Source organism: Capsicum annuum, chromosome 3 (assembly GCF_002878395.1).
Source record: "Capsicum annuum cultivar UCD-10X-F1 chromosome 3, UCD10Xv1.1, whole genome shotgun sequence".
Classification (NCBI taxonomy): domain Eukaryota; kingdom Viridiplantae; phylum Streptophyta; class Magnoliopsida; order Solanales; family Solanaceae; genus Capsicum; species Capsicum annuum.
In genome coordinates this window covers 186,043,566-186,061,361 of record NC_061113.1, presented here as the reverse complement: position 1 = coordinate 186,061,361, position 17,796 = coordinate 186,043,566, and the positions used below count along the sequence as shown (strand labels likewise).

Here is a 17,796-nt window from a genome sequence, read left to right as displayed (position 1 = left end):
TATATGTATCTGGTCAGCTGTGTATTTTCTGTCAATGGAAAAATAAGGAGTGATGTGCTATGTTGAGATTGAATGTTTATGTGTTGTTTGATCTTTGTTGTCGGTGAATAATTGCCCATGTTGGTTTGTTGTAGATTCTTTGGTTATGAACTGTGTGATGAAGTTGAAAATAATAAACAACATCGAATTAAAAAATTTTCGACAACCTTGAAGTGAAAAATAATGATCATATCAATTATTAAATTTTCGACGATCTTAAATTCGAAAACAACGAATAATATCAATTTCAAAATTTTCAACAACCTTGAAGCCAAAAACAATGAACAATACCGAATTTAAAATTTTCGATGACCTTAAAGTCAGAAACAATACAGAATTTTAAAATTTTCGACGACCTTAAAGTCGAAAATAATGGACAATACCTATTTTAAAATTTACGATGACCTTGAAGTCGGAAATAATGGACAATATCGATTTAAATTTTTTGATAATTTTGAAGTCGGAAATAATAAACAACATCAAATTTAAAATTTTTGACAACTTTGAAGTGGAAAATAATGAACAATATCGATTTTTAAATTTCCGACTATCTTAAATTCGGAAACAATAAAGCATACCAATTTCAAAAGTTTTGATGACCTTGAGGCCAGAAACAATGAACAATACTTAAAATTTTTAATAACCTTAAAGTTGGAAACAATAGAGAATTCTGAAATTTTCAGCGACCTTCAAGTCGGAAATAATGGATAATACCCATTTTAAAATTTATGACGGCTTTGAAGTCAAAAAATAATGGACAATATCGATTTTAAAATTTTTGACAATCTTGAAGGTGGAAACAATGAACAATATCCATTTTAAAATTTTTGACTAATTTGAAGTTGAAACCAATTGATTTTGTGCTTGGAGATGAGGAAAATGCTAAATTAATTTTCGATGCCATTGATGAGTTCTTGAATGCCTTTGTTTTTTAAGAATAAGAAGAAGAAAGAAAAATAATAATTAAAAATAAATAAAAAATAAAAAATATTAAAAATAATTTTTTTAATAAAAAAAAACGTTCTCACTCTCTTTAAAGAGAGTGAAACACACTCTCTTGCTATGTCAACGTTCAGGGGGGTAATAAGTGTGTTATTGGAATTTTGACTAAAGGTTGGAGGGGAGGGAGGTAATAGACCATTTCTCAATATAAGGTATGTACTTATTTGAAATCGTGCACGTGTGTTTACGTATATATATATACACACATATATATACGTACACTTTTGAGAAAATTAATTAGAATAAAATAAGCATCGTTGAATTAGTTAACTGAAATTGATTTGGGAGAATTGGATTAATTCATTTACCCACTTGGACCAATTTCTTTTAAATTCATCCCTTAAAGAAAAAAAAAAACTTAACAAAATAGCAATCCACTGATCCAATTTCAGGCCTCCTCCAAATATTAGATAATTACAAGCCCAATTGAATTTTGACCCGACCTACTATACCACTACCCCTTTACCTGATAAAAGGTAACAACAACATCAGCGTATATACACCGACACATCCATTGAGCTCCTCTTCTTCACGTGAATTCAACCAAACTAAGTCTCCATTATCTCAGGCACAGCAGATACGCTGACTTTCTTGACTTTTGCAGACCCAACAGCTATAATTCTTCTCCATCACTTTAAGAGGAAAGTTTTTTCTCCTTTTTCCTCTCTCTTCATTTTTGAATTTTGAATTTTAGCTTCTTGAAGAAGATGTTGGAGCTAGGTTTTACCTATAAATACAACCTTCATTTCATTCATAAAGAGAGAGACAATCAAGTTCCCTGTTGGCCACTATTTTCTTTCTTTTCTCAATTAGAATTGAATTTGAGTTTGAATTGAAGAGGTCGTGATCTCATCGAGGCTTGACGTTGGAGCCCCTAGTTTGCTGCACAACATCTGGTAATACTGGCTCTTCATTTACTTTATCGCATTTAATTTTCTTTCATTATGATTATACTCGTTTTGGTTTGGAATTAGTTGTTTAGCTGATTTGATTTTGGTGCAAAGTATGAAATAATTTTTTGGTCATTTGGTTTGATTTACTGGAGATGATGTGCTCGTAATGTTCATGACTTAAAACATAGCTAAAGGTAATCCTTGAAGATGGATGTTAATTCTAATGGGGTTGGCCATTATGTTGAATTATTTGTAAGTGTTAAAACTGAATGTGAAGTGGTTCATGGTTCGTATGGTTCTGTCTACAGTTGATGGTATGTTTATAGGGCATCTATAACCCTGAATTTGCTTAAAACAAACTTCAGGAGTTGTACGTTTAAAATATGACTATTTGAAGGTTATTGTAATGTTTGTTTGGATGTTCTGGATGCAGTAGTAGTTGCTTAGTTATGTCTCTGCCAATTTTATGTACAATATATTGACATCTTTATTTTAGCATGAAATACTCATAAGGACTTGCAATATAGATATGTCCAGTAACTTGATTCCATGTTAAGCTAAGCATGAAATTCTACTCAAGTTTTCGGATATGGTTATCACTTCTTGAAGGTAGTATGTATATATATATATATATATATATAAAATAAAAATGCATATTTTTGAGGTGTCTAGTATGATGTTTGTTCATTTTTTGTTTATCACAAATTGCATAAAGAGCCTTTAAAGTGAATCCTTAATTGAATGAGTTCTTGTTTAGTTAATATATTGGTTACACATATCTCCCTATTTAAGGCGTTTTACGCGAGCAACTTGGTTTATATTTGATTCTCTTTCCTTACTGTTCAAATACGGTTCCGCCTCAAATTTAGAAAAAGAGTATTAACATGAATCAAATGCGGGCAGTACCCTTCCCATTCACTTTGTTTATTTGGCATTTCAATATATCTTCGTTGTCGTTCGAATAGATATATACATATTGACCAGTGTTCTTTGTTGTTGTTGGTTGCGCACTTCCAACAAGATCAAGTTTAAAAATGCATATTTTGGTTTACCCTTTGCCTAAGGCTTATAATTATTTGTTGGGGAGGTATTGTTGGAATCTATTGCATTTATATTTAAAATTGATTAGCCCCGAATAAACTCCCTAAAGCTGTAAGTTGTGATACATGTTTAGTAGACTATTTTGGGAGTTATTTTGATGTCGTTTTGGCTGTTTTGATATGGTAATGGAGAATTAATATGTATATGCTTGGCTGGTGTGTTTACTAGATATTGTCGGCCAGTAATTTAGCTTGAGAAGGGTCCGACAATGCTTAAAATTTCAAGTATACTTGGTTGTCCGTCAAGGATAGCTCGGTGACTATTTTCTTTATTGTTCTCCTTTGTTTTCATATTGGTTTTCGACAGTATATGGACGTTGATATGTGTAGAATATAGTTTGAGTTATGAGCAACTCGTAATATCTTTCAGGACAGTTAGGAAATATCCATACGAACATCGGTTACTAAATGGTTCCCTTCCCCTCTTTCACTCAGGATAGGAGCACATAGAGATTAACACTTACCAGTTCATGATATACAATAATATAACTTCTTGGTTAGAATTATCAGTCATCCCTTTGTTGATTTACGGTAAAGGGTGAGTGATAATATGTGGGTTTGTGTCTCTAAATAAGATTAAAAATACAAAAAAATGGTTAACACAATTTTATAGTTTCATGTTTCTTAACTCTTTTGATTCTCAATCGTTTGGACCACTATTTGTTTATTAGTCATTGATATATTATAGTGAAACAAAATGTCTCATTTGATCATAATACGAAGGGGGATGCTTGTTGTCAAAAATTTATTTTTCTAATTTTATCTTGGGTTTTGTTTACTCCTTTAACGACAATACGTGTTGAGTGTATGAAAAGTTTTTGGTTAAATGAAGTTGTCCTTGACCAATACTCAGTTTAAGGATTGAAGATTTTCCTAGTCTCATGTATGAATATATAGGTGTGGTTGTGTTTTCTCAGTTGAATTAAATGGATAGATATATAATGTTCTCACATTTAGCTTTGTTAAAGAATCTATTAAGAAGTCATTTTCGTATGAATCCATCCTTTATTTAACTTTGTGTACCTCTCCTTCATCTACTCTTGTTTTGTAAATAGGTGATTTATTGTTAGTTTCAAATTTATGTTATTTCCCTTATTTACTCTCTGCCGATTAAGTTCAAAAAATGTAATTCCATTTTGTTTTATACCATAAGGGCTACTTATGTGTGCATACACGATGTATGTTGTCATTAGAGAATGTATGTTCGAATCTCTGGCAGAATAATACGAAACGAGAAAGTTGACTAAAAATAGATTCTAATTTGATCTTCATTTATATTTATACTCGCAGATTATCTGTTGGGGTAATTTTGAACAAATCTACCGATTTCGTCTATACATATTATTATTTAAAAGTCAGAAAATAATCACTCTTGTTTGAAATTCATATTTCGTGTAGTTAGATTCTTCCTACATTTTTTAGTCTAACAGGTAATCAAATTTTTAGATCTATGCTAAGTGTTCATTCTTAAAAAAAAAAGTAAAATATTTTTCTTTCTCCAGAAAAATAAGTTACCGTTTGAAAAAAATTAGTCAAAAGAATGCATCACTCATTTGATTTAAGTTGGTATTTCGGCCTTCATTCATATGTTCTGTTGAATTTGGGCATACTGCAATCAAGAGGGTAAGTATGTAGGTTTGATGTTTGGTTCATCTATCACTTTACATGAGGAAAAATAGAAACTTAAATATTAACTCACAACATGGTTACTTCATTTCCTGTTTAAAGGGCGGTTTGTTAAAAAACTGCCTCCCACCCACCCACCCACCCCCCCCCTTCCCCCCCTTCTTTTTTTTTTTTAATGTGATATTGTTACGTCTATTAAGTGTTTTCTTCTTTATTTTGATCATATAGCTATATCCTTTTCTTTAATTAGTTTTGTAAATAGACTCAACAAGTTAAGTCTAAAAGAGGTTCAATGTAGCTCATATTTTGCCGTGACTTAGTATTTGCCTACTTTGATTCTTGGAGGTGATATAGGCCTATAAATGTACTGCTCGTATACCTTTGTTGTCAAGTGATTATGCTATCTGAAATGATTGCGCTTATCTGATATTTTAGAAGTTTTGAACTTTGACTCTTGCCTAGACAAATAGTTAAATTTACTTAAGAGACTAACATGAAAGCTTCCTAGATAGTAGGTTACCATGTTTAACTTTTGATTTGAAATTTGCTTTTGCCTACTTTCTTCATGTATTTGCCTTGGTTACTTCGAATTCACTTCCGTAAAGGTTCAGCTATGGTTCCTGCATTGTCTTATTATTGATGTACATTATCAAGTATCAAATTTTAGTTATACTAATTCTTATCTTTTCTTTGTCTCATGTAAACTTGGGAGCGTGTTTGGAGTTTTATGACTTGACTTCATTTCTGTCCAAATCAAAGAAGCAAGCAAATTGCATTATGTATCTCTGTCTAGCAGTCTAACTCCTCATTCCCCTTTTTTAAACTCCATTCTTTTATTAGACGCTTAATATTATTTTTATTTAATATTTCGCACAGTATTATTTTGAATTGGTGTTTGTTTGTTCTTGTTTGAATTACCCTTCAAATATTGTAGCAAATCCTATTTTCTTAGATTCTATACTTAGCATAATCACTAGGTTTCAGTGTATAATTTATATCCGTAAAAGGCTAAGACTTGGCAGGTTAAAACATACCCTTTTAGAATAAATGGCCTCGCCTTTAGAATTAAAATTAATTTCTCATTAGTTACTAGTGTTGAATTAATAAAATACAGATTTTTGTGGTAGGCAAATTTACCGTCGCTAGACTCGAAAATTGGCCTCAATTATTTTAGATAAGGTAAATCAATTCCGTTGTCATCAATCTTAAATAAAAATTATAATTTTTCCAATTTGATTCCAAAAGGAATTTTTAGGATTTAAAATAACAAAAAAAATAAAATTCATTACATGAGTCTTTTCATATTAAAAATAAATTCTCAAGTTATTGTAAACTTAAACAACTATATTTTTAACTATTTATTTAGTGTAAGATAATTAACTCATTTTTATAAAAATTAGATTAAGAAAAAGAGCAAAAGAGTCATCTCTCCTTAGAATAAAGGATTTTTTATTTGTAGCTTATTTTGTTTATTGTTCATTTTTCATCAATTAAAAGCATTTTTGTGAAATCATTTGAAATAATTTCATCATTTATTAAAAGGTTATATAAAAAAATTATATTTAGTAATGTTCGAAAAGTAGATTTATGGCAAGGAGGTTCCAAAATCTTTCTAATCGTTTTCCTTATAAATAACTAACATATGTTACGTTTAGCAAGACATATGTATATATTTTTATGTTTTGCCTACATCTTATCTTAATTTAATATTTGATTTCCTTATCTAATATCTTAATTTAATATTTGATTTCCTTATCTAATCTAAGTTTGGCCGATTAACCGTAGTTAGCAGATCCTTTAGGGTGCCTAATCCCTTCTCTTTAGGATAACTAGAACCCTTACCTAGAATTACTTGGGTTAAGTAGAACTTAAAATGAAGTCTTTAATTGCTTTAATCACATAATTTATAATAAGTGTCCTAATTCACCATATAACTAATTAGGTGGTGACTTCCTTAATTTTATTAAAAGTTTTTTAATATGTTGCACACTATTTTGACCGCGTGTTAAAATGGGAGTATATCATACTTCACTGAATGCCATGATGTAGTTGTATCTCCATATAGATTGAATTTCATGTGGATCAGATAAAATACCTTTTCTATGTATGTTCATCAATGGACAAATATTACATTTATCAAACACTTTGAGTACACATCCAGTAATATGCATTCTTAGTTGCCTCATTAAAAACTTTACCAAGAAAATCCTGTGGGATAAAACCTCGATTAAGGAAGAAAGAGTGCAACGCGTATTATACTCGCATCGATTAAAACATCACTTTACTCTTATAAATGATGCTCTATAATCCATAAGTGTACCAACTGCACTAATATGGTACTTACTAATGATTTTCATGATATCAAAATTGATCTGTTTTCAAGTTAAAAGATCTTATAATCATTGGGGCATTCAGTGAAATCACATTTAAATCCTTCAAAGATTTTTCATGTAACCTTTATCATCTCGCTAGACATGAAAATAATTTATTATACATATTCAAGCTTTTCAATATTGTCAAACTGAAATAAACCTCATTTCATCAATTAAAGGAGAACAATTCTCCTACAATAATGCCAGAAACTTTTTGAAACCTTTATGCCCCAAGGCCACAAGTCATACTTTATATCTTACGAATTTTACTTTTCGCATAGTAAATTATTTGTAGTCCACTGACATTATACCTATGGTCTTTGGATTATGAGTTCAAATATTCACTTTTTAAGTGAAACAAACACTTGAATTACATATTTTTATTTGGCCAATAATTTATCTGTCCATATTTTTTGATAGATTTTATTCAAGATCCTCGATATTATTTGTAATATTGAGCGCTATATTATATCAAAGATATCATCGATGATTGTTTGATATCGATTTCAATAAGACATATAACTTATGAAGATCTCTTCATATTCATTACTATTCAAGTACCTGAACCTTTGCCAAGATTTTATGAAGTGTTATGTCAGTGCTCTTTTAAAGCACTTGCCTTATTATCATGATCATCTTGATCATTTGCTCCTTTTCTTCTTCACGAAATTCTATCTTTGGAACCAATTGGTGTATCACGCTTCAGGCGTGCCATAGACTCTGTCCTTTTACGAATTTTTCATTGGAGCATTTTACAATTAAGTTATCATATAGAGTTAACAAACACATCCAACAATTTGTTTACAACATTTTGCAAATGAATTATCTCTTAAATTTTAAGTTCATATATATATTTTTTATGAGGATCTAGATAATTTATTTCATACATAATTTTCAACTGTTAGTCAACTCTCTCCTCTAATGTTTGGAAATGTAACATTTACACCCAACCTTATCTTGGGATTCATATTTGTGCATTGTAATGAAGCAATTACATTATATGCCGCATATTTAAATTTTCAGATGGAAATTATTTAGTTCTTGACCTTGAACCGATAGTGATAGGGAGCCCTGTTGGCTTGATTCATATGAATGCTGCTATATTTTAAATGACACATCTTATACGAAATTGTTTTTGAGAGATTTGTTCTCATAATCAATGATTTAGCTAGAATTAGAGGCATACGATTTCTTCTAAACCAACTAGCATTATCAACATAATTTATAGTTTGAAACTGTGCTCTAACTTTAACAATTCGAGCAAACAACTTTTCAAAATTAAATTGTAAGTTAATAGAAAAGCACATATGACCGTATCATAGATGCATCTAATAAACTATATAATAGTAACCGGTCCATATGACAGACGAAATATTTATGACAAGTGCTCGCTCAATGACCGTTTATGTCAATTTTTTTTTTCAAACCTTCCGTAGAGGTGAGATGTGACATTTATCCAACTATGCATGAACACGTCCTTATTCATAATTTTTATATCATCTTGACACATTCATTTTAAGAATGGTTGAGCATCAACGGTGCTTATCACAAATCTCATTCTCTTCAAGGAATGAATTATAATCATATGCACATGCTTCATAAATTTTCATTAGAAGCTCTTCCTCACGCCATGAAATTATTATATTTACATGACAGACCTCATCATCACTTTGAAAAGTCAAGTACATACCATCACTTTATATTTCTTTATTTTGTTGGAGGATTTATAAAATTTATACCAAATTAGACCGTACAACAATAACTTGCCCAGTGACCTTTCATACCATGCCCATTAGTGGAAAAAATTAGCTTCATCTTTTGAAGGATCATTTGAAAACTCATGATGTTCTTCGAAGAATCTTTTATTCATTTGTAATATATATGTTGTGTAATATTCAATGTCCACATCTTTGGGGTGATAAAATCGTTCATGCCAACTTACGAACTTATTTGTACTAGTAAACTCCAAGTTTACCGTGGCATATGAGTTTTACTTAGTAAATTTCAGATTTACTAGAACATGAATAATTTTTTAAGTTTGCTATTTTGGAGTATATTTCGTAATATTTCTCACAATTATTCTACCTCTTATGGAGATGTTACTCCTATCACATTCACCCACGGAATAAATATGTAATTTTAACAATCAAAATTCTCATTCCCCAGTAATGAAATATAATGATGTCTTAAGCCTATCAAATTATGATTACTTAGAATTTCTTTCAAGATATTGCTCCTTCATGAGCTAATCGAGGCATACATATAATGTAGCGAAAGATTTTATAATCGAGGCATACATATAATGTAGCGAAAGATTTTATCGTTGTTACACTTATATTTATATTCATAAATTCAATCACATGTCTTCTTTCAAATATATTATGCATTGCTACCACATTCACTTCAGGGAATGAAGCATATTCAATAAAAAATATTTCATAACTTTCACCAAAATTTTGGCTTAGTCATCGTTATATCATCAATATGGTGCATTGAGATTCAAACTCAACGTCTTATCCATATAAAGACATCTTAAGCCCAAAATCAATGGGACTTAAACCCAACATTTTATCATCATGATGCATCGGGACTCTTAACCCAATGTCTTACCCTCTTAATGACGTGAGATTTAAATCTATCATCACACCCTCCGCCAATAACATATTGGGCCAAAGTATAATAAATCAAACTTGAGCTAATATACTTTGTGATTATCAATATTCTTTTCAAACTTAATTAAATAACACGAGTTAATAATATACTTATCTTATCATAATAGTAGAAATGTTGAAATCCAAATCATGATGATTTCGTAGTTCTTGCGGTCTTGCCTTCTCCACCTTTCGATTCAATTTTCTTTTCTTAGCCTTCAAATTTTGAGATGGTAGAGTCTCGTGTTGATAACGTGTTATAAAATAAAAATAGAATACCAATATCAAACTTAAAGAAAGAAGAGAACTTTAGTTAATACTTTTTGTTTTACTACTTTGACATGTATAAAAATGTAAGGATGACTATTTATAGACCGCCAAACTTACTTCTTATGTTGCTAAACTTGATATCAAATTGACAAGTTGACAAATTATTCAAATTCAAATTGAACAAATAACTTTAATCTTCAAATTGAATTTGACTACTAATTATTATTTTTAATAAATAATATTTCACACATATATGTCACATCCATATTATATAACAATGAGTGAATTTTAATTTATGACAACACAAAAACCATCATTCTTACTAGGCTATCAATTTATACAAATGAAACAGAGGGAATTCTTGCTTTGATATTAGATAAATATTGGGATACACATGGAATAAAGTTAAGAGAGGAATATCTTAAAAGTAGGAAAATCATTTCTCCTATGGACCACACCAAAATTTACCTTACCCATGGGCCTTACCAAAATTTACCTTTACCGTGAGATTTCATGATGGATAATTGATAAATCCATTTTCCTCCCTCCTCCAATTCATTTGAATTCTAACCAAATAAATAAAGAGAAATATACTCTTTTTGCAATTTTCTTTTTTTGTCAACCTCCTTGCTTCCAAGAACATCACCTTGTTTGTTTTTTCATATGTCCTTGCATTAAATTATTAGCAAATTTCATAAAATACGCAGTGTTTGGTTTTAGATTTGATCAAAGTCATTTACATTTTTATAAGCAAAAAGTTTATATCAATAAAAAGAGTTATTTCTATTCATGTTATTTTCATTACACTAAGAACAAGATGAAAAAGCAACATCGACAACTACAAAGAATGGTCATTAAAGATTTAGAAGAAAAAAGTATATATTTTGAATTTCGAGAAGATAGTTTTGTTATTATGAAGAGATAAATCTAGGATATACATTGGCCCGGTTCAACCTTTGGGTTCTTACCATTGAAAGAATTAACAAAAAAAGTTCTTATTAAAATGCAAAAAGTGACACCAATAACCAATTAATGAGAGTGCACCCAATTTTAGAAAAGGAAAGAAAACGAACAACAAGATAGACATAAGATTTGAACTCCAAATTACCTTACTTAGAAAGATCATCACATTATATGATACCTTGAGCTCGACAACACGTGAATATACCATTATAAGTATAGGTTCAACTGAATTCATAACTTTAGATGTGAAACACAAATTTATGTGCAAAAGTTTATTAAAATTATAATAAAAAGTAGACATGAACCCATAACTTCAAAATGTAATGGATTCAATACTAAGAATTTTATAGCTGCACTTGTAGAATTCAAACAGTGTATTCGCCTCTGAAGCTTGGGTGAACACACACACACATATATATATATATATATATATATATATATATATTTATATGTTTTGTTTTTTTTTAAATATAACATAACTACACATAATGTAGAAAAGAAAATATGAGTTCACGTGAACCCATAAAACACCTTATCGTCCACCACCTCTTTTACCTTTAGGGGTTGTTTGGTTGGAAAACAAGTTATCTTCGGATTACTAATTTCGAGATTAGTAATCCCAGTCTCAAGAAGGGATAAAAGTAACACTATAATCCCGGAATGAGTTAACCCATGAATTTTGTCCCAATCAAACATAAAATAAGTTCATTTTAAAATTAATTTCAAGATTAATTATTCCTTATCCCTCTTACCAAACCACCCCTTAATATTATTCCCATTCTTTGGTATACAAAATTAGCATGCGTGGACTACTGATAAAACTCAAAATAGAGGACTGAATTTCTATTTTGACGAGATTTAGCACTAAATTGAAACATTAGTAAAATGTAGGGAGGAAATAGAACCAACGGTCGAACGTTACAAAACCTTTTTGCACAATATGCGACTCATTATAGTATAGATCCGCTAATGCTTCAACGGTCGAATTTTTCATATTATTAACGGCTACTCTCCTCCTATCCCCATTTCTCTCTCTACTATACTATACTATTCCACTTACATTTTAATCAATTATTTTGCACAAAAAACATCTCAGCTCTCTCTCTCTCGCTCCAAACTGCAACATCACTGTTGATCCAGGTACTTTCCATCAATTTTTCAGCTTCTACAATGTATTAATTTGTAGGAAAACTACGTAAATCGACGCCGTACGCATTGATTTTGTTTGCTTTCTTCATTTTTCAAGTGAGATAAAGGGTAAAAGTTAATTCATTCGGTTTCGTTTTGTCTATTTGAATCAATCCTTGATTTTTCGAACATAAATTGTTCCTCTCGGGTGTATTAAGGAATCCTACATGCTCCCTTTCCTAGATCATATTTAGTAGTGTTATGTTTTTCTAAAATTATTTAAATATGGATGTGTGAATCCATACCCAAAGTGTATTTTCATAATAATGCACTCATCCTCTCAAAATTTTGGATACGCCTCTGTTAAATAGATGACAAAATTATATAGGATTTAGATGAAGCAGTTCATTTGGCAGCATTGGAATTTCAGAGAGATTTCTTAATTTAATTGGCTAATGATTTTTATGCTGGTTTTAGCATGCGATTTAGGGTTTATTGAATAGAGTCTCCTGGTTAATTATTTTTGAAATTGGATGTGTTGTCTGGATTTGTTCAGCAGAAGTGGTCAGAATGGGGCAGTGAGTTGGGAAATTGGGGTTTTTTTAGAGGGTTTGTTTTTATGTGAGTAGATTATTCAGGACGTTCTGTCATTGTTGTGGATTCTTCACTTCCATTACATCGATGTGGAGCAACACTGATCTTACAAATATTAATCTTTGTTAGCAGATCCAACATCTTTACGATGACAGCTGCTCAAGGTGATCCAATTCAGCCAATGGAAACTACATGTGGAACATTGTTATACGAATTGCAGGTAACTTTCGTGAATTAGCCACTACTGACTCGTTCAAAATTCATCCTATTTTATACTAATCTTGTAGTTCAAACTTTTTGAAGATTATATGGGATGAAGTTGGGGAATCTGATGCTGAAAGGGACAAAATGCTGTATGAGCTTGAACAAGAATGTCTAGAAGTATATAGAAGAAAGGTGGATCAAGCAAACAAGAGTAGAGCACAACTAAGGCAGGCAATTGCTGATTCCGAAGCTGAGCTTGCAGCTATCTGTTCTGCAATGGGGGAGCGACCTGTGCATATTAGGCAGGTTAGCATGATAATTATAAGATGATTTCTCAATTTTAATTTTTGTTCCATAAGATGATTTGTAGAGTAAAATGACATAAATACATACAAGATGTTATCCTTTAGCAGATCTCCAAGATGATAATCATAGATAATAGCTGTAATTGTCTATCCTGTTGATGTATGTTTTTGAATTAGATTTACATTTTAATTTTTGTTCCATAGGATGATTACTCAAGATGTTATCCTTTAGCATAACTCCAAGATGATAGTTATAGACAATAGCTGTAATTGTATATCCTGTTGATGTATGTTTTTGAATTAGATTTACATTGTAATTTTTGTTCCATAAGATGATTACTCATTTTTACTATGAATCTTGTGTTCAGTCTGATCAGAGCCTAGGTGGTCTGAAGGCAGAACTCAGAACCATTTTACCAGAATTGAACGAGATGCGCAGTAGGAAATCTGATAGAAAAAAACAATTCATTGAAGTTACAAAGCAGATACAGAAGATTAGGGATGAAATTTTTAGGCCCTCTGGTTGTTCTTCTACTACTGTGGTCGTCGATGAAAGTGATTTATCATTAAGAAAGCTAGAAGAACTACATGCAGAACTGCAGGCACTTCAAAAAGAAAAGGTCAGTATTATGCTGCATCCTATTCAGTTGTTCCAAATCCCCACACCCCCGGACCAAATGAAATAACAACTTATTTGACCAAGTTTTACAATCCTATTGCGGCAGACTGAACGCTTAAAACAAGTTTTGGACCACCTAAGTACTTTGAATTCACTATGCTCGGTTCTTGGTATTGATTTCAAACAAACAGTCAATGACGTTCATCCGAGTCTAGGAGAATCTGAAGGAACAAAGAATATAAGTAATGATACAATCCAACATTTAGCTGCTGCAATAGGAAGACTACGAGAGGTTAAGTTACTCAGGATGCAACAGGTATGTAGATGATTAAATTGTTCTGAAGTCACTACTGATTTTTTGTTTCCTTCTTCACTCAATACACATTTGTGGACTTTCGTATTGTTGCAGCTTCAAGATCTTGCATCTTCCATGTTGGAACTATGGAATTTGATGGACACCCCCATTGAAGAGCAACAAAAATTTCAGAATGTTACTTGTATGATAGCTGCCTCCGAGCATGAGATAATAGAGCCAAATATCCTGTCAGTGGAATTCATTTATTATGTAAGTTATTTTAGTTGTAGAATTAGATGAATTATTATTTTGGCCTCAGCATGAGCATTCCTTTGTCTACTGAGAAAACAGACTGAACTATGGGAACTGACACTTGTTCTGTCAAGGTCGAGGGAGAATTGTCCCGCTTGGAAGAGTTGAAAGCAAGCAAAATGAAAGAGCTTGTTTTGAAGAAGAGATCTGAGCTAGAAGAGATCTGCAGAAGAACACACATGGTCGCTGATGTAGATAATGCAGTGGATGGAGCTATTGAAGCTATGGAATCTGGTAAAATATCTTGTAGCCGAGAAAGCGCCTTTGGCCTTTCTATGTGATTAATGTCAAGATTGTTGCCTTTTCTCTCTCTTGAAGGAGTTATTGATGCTGCTTCTATCCTCGAGCAAATTGAGCTCCAAATAGCTCAAGTTAAAGAAGAAGCATTCAGCAGGAAAGAAATATTAGACAAGATGGAGAAATGGATAGCTGCATGCGAGGAGGAGTGCTGGCTAGAAGAATACAACAGGGTTGGTTTGCTTGACTTACATTGTGAGGTGCTTTATAAGTATACATCTCCTTTAATTATCTCCTTTAACTACTGCCCAGGATGAAAATCGCTACAATGCTGGACGAGGTGCCCATCTTACTCTGAAGCGTGCTGAGAAAGCGCGTACGTTGGTTAATAAGATTCCAGGTATATGTTACTTCCTGATTGTTTGTCCCTTTTGTCTGGAGAGCCTCATTTTTTAATCTGAAGTTATTATTGTCTCTTATATCCTTTGATTTGTTATACTCGTTACCTCTGAACTATTACTTCTTGATAGTTTGTTTATATTCCTATTGTTTGGGTAGCTTCATCTATAGCAGAACTTCAACTATAATAGATCTGGTGATGACATTTCAGTGTTTATTATTATTGAACAACGATAATGCCTGATAATAATCTTTGAACTTATTAATGTTGTTTAACAGCACTGGTAGACGCATTGACATCAAAAACAAAAGCATGGGAAAGTGAGAGAGGAATTGATTTCAATTATGATGGAGTATGTCTGTCTCTCCACTTTTGCCTTTTAAAAATATGTCAATTTTCTGGTTTTAGTTGCAAGCACTTGATTTTCCCTCAATCTTTTGATTTATTTTCTTCTAGATCCGTCTTCTCGCTATGCTTGAAGAATATAACATTTTACAGCAAGAAAAGGAGGAAGAACGTAAAAGACAACGAGTACGAACTGAACTCTCTACTGACTTTTTGTTGAAGCTAAAAACGTTTGCTTATTATAATTGAGAGTAGTAGTCAGTAACCTTCACATTTATCTTATCTCAGGACCAGAAGAAACTTCAGGGGCAATTAATGGCAGAACATGAGGCTATCTATGGCTCAAAGCCCAGCCCTCTGAAGAACCAAAGTGCCAAAAAGGGTCGTAGAATGTCATGCAGTGGTGTAACCAATAGAAGGCTTTCTGTCGGAGGAACAATGCTCCAAAGTCCAAAGCTTTCTATTGGAGGAACAATGCCCAAAACTCTGAAGCCTGAATTCCAAACAAACAAAGCTACACCAAATACACATAAGACAAAGAAATCTGATCTCTTTCATCAAAGAGATCAATTTAATCATTCTAATGATGATGGATTGCCAGCTCTATCATCAGGTAATTTCTTAAAATTTTTATCTCCTTAAATAACTTCTAAGCAACTTGGTGGAAATATCAAAAGCTAATCTTCTTCCTGAAATATATGAAAGGATTGTAAATACGATGGAGGCCATTAATATCTTCTTCTTGTAGGGAGGAAAGGTTTGGATCTCGCTGGACTTCCTTTGAAAAAGCAGTCCAATACAGTAAATGGTTGTGAGATAGAGAAAACTATGACACGGAAGCCTTTCTCCCCCATTTCTTCCACTGATTCATCCATGTTCAATGCAACTAACATTTTGGAAGATCTGACGAGAAAGCATAATGAGATGGTGAATAAGATGCTTCCGAGTAGCCATAATCCATTGTCTACTCCAGTGAAGACTTATACCACAGAAGAAGAGAACAGAACTCCTGTCGTAGTGCCACCAATTCCTGTCCCTTCTACTCCATCAACTGTGTCTGCTCCTATGCAGACAGCTGTAACACCAGCTCATAATGCTCTTGTTCCTTACAATTCCAAGCCGGTTGAGGAGATTCCTCAAGAGATTGAGTATTCTTTTGAGGAGAGGAGACTTGGTTTTCTTCTTTTTAAAACATAAGTTTAACACCAATAAGAGACAAATTCATTGTTAACTACTGCTTTCAGTACTTGTTTGTTATTAGTCAATCCTTTTCTTGCTTTTTTATGGTTACAAAGTCAATTTTTATATTGGCTTCTTCGACGTGTACATAGTCTACAACGTGGACTGGATTTTATAAACCAATTATTGTACACCAATGAAAATGAAACTTGTCTTCACTTTCTGGAAATTCACTCAGTTCATTAAGAAGTTGTAATATGTTTCTGGAAATTCACTCAATTCATTAAAATCGTTGTAATATAATAATTAGATTTCTGTTCATGCGGACATCCATTATAACTTAAAGTGAAAGCTCTATTTAGAAAGTAAACTTATATATGCAATTTATCTATTGTGGAATGTTTCATCATTTTCTGGATTGTTTAAGCCAAAGAGAACCAGAATACTCCTATAGAAGTAATGCATGCCACAAATTGAGAATGAGTGAGAAACACCTCGTATCTTTATACAACTCCAGGACATATATGAAATACTTCTTTGTAAACAATATCTTTGATGAACAGCATTGTCGCCGGTGAAAAACCTCATTTGCTAATATCCGTTTGCCTCTCAGAAATTTGTCCAATTGTTAGCACTAGTTTTGACGGAGATTTCTGCATACAGTCATCCATTATGAAGTAATTATAGTGAACACTCTACATAGACGGAGATTTCTGCATAAAAGATGTGTAACTAAGTATGCTTATTGATTGAAAAACACAAATTACCATTGTTTGCTTGCCAGTCATAAGTTGATGACTCAAAAGAATCTGAATGAATATCATTGATGCAAAACTACTATGGCTCCTCTATTCAGGCAAATCATATGAGGCGCAGAGTTTCTCATTTGGCATGTGATGCCATGGTACTCATCAGTTAAAGAAGAGCGTGTTTGGTTCAATGGCTCCTCTATTCAGGCAAATCATATGAGGCGCAGAGTTTCTCATTTGGCATGTGATGCCATGGTACTCATCAGTTAAAGAAGAGCGTGTTTGGTTCAATATGTATGAAAAAGATGTGAATGGAAAATGGAGGGACACAACCTTTGAGGAAAAGACATATTGTTTTTGAAAAGGAGTGCCTATTCAGATAGTTGTTGTCTATTCAGAAAAAGACACAATGTTTCGAATGAACAGACATGACTCTTCCAAATGATACACCTTTTCAGATGAACCATTGCCACCTTTGGGAAGGGGCACTTGATGGCTATATAAACCTGCATT

At 32.2% G+C, this 17,796-nt stretch overlaps 1 protein-coding gene across 2 annotated transcripts; it reads left to right on the top strand.

Moving 5' to 3' along the window:
- The first annotated feature begins 11,859 nt into the window (after positions 1 to 11,859).
- Positions 11,860 to 16,752, top strand: LOC107863378 (65-kDa microtubule-associated protein 3-like). 2 transcript variants are annotated; one of them, XM_047408514.1, is made up of 13 exons: positions 11,860 to 12,056; positions 12,768 to 12,858; positions 12,942 to 13,148; positions 13,516 to 13,767; positions 13,873 to 14,082; positions 14,176 to 14,331; positions 14,448 to 14,607; positions 14,692 to 14,843; positions 14,923 to 15,010; positions 15,289 to 15,362; positions 15,467 to 15,541; positions 15,644 to 15,968; positions 16,104 to 16,752. In XM_047408514.1, the coding sequence occupies exons 2-13, from the start codon at positions 12,787 to 12,789 to the stop codon at positions 16,550 to 16,552; spliced, it is 2,220 nt and encodes a 739-aa protein (XP_047264470.1). In that variant the 5' UTR covers positions 11,860 to 12,056; positions 12,768 to 12,786; the 3' UTR covers positions 16,553 to 16,752. The 2 variants fall into 2 exon arrangements, with proteins under 2 accessions (XP_047264470.1, XP_016564755.2); XM_016709269.2 differs by having other exon boundaries at positions 11,862 to 12,056; positions 12,771 to 12,858.
- Positions 16,753 to 17,796: the final 1,044 nt, after the last annotated feature.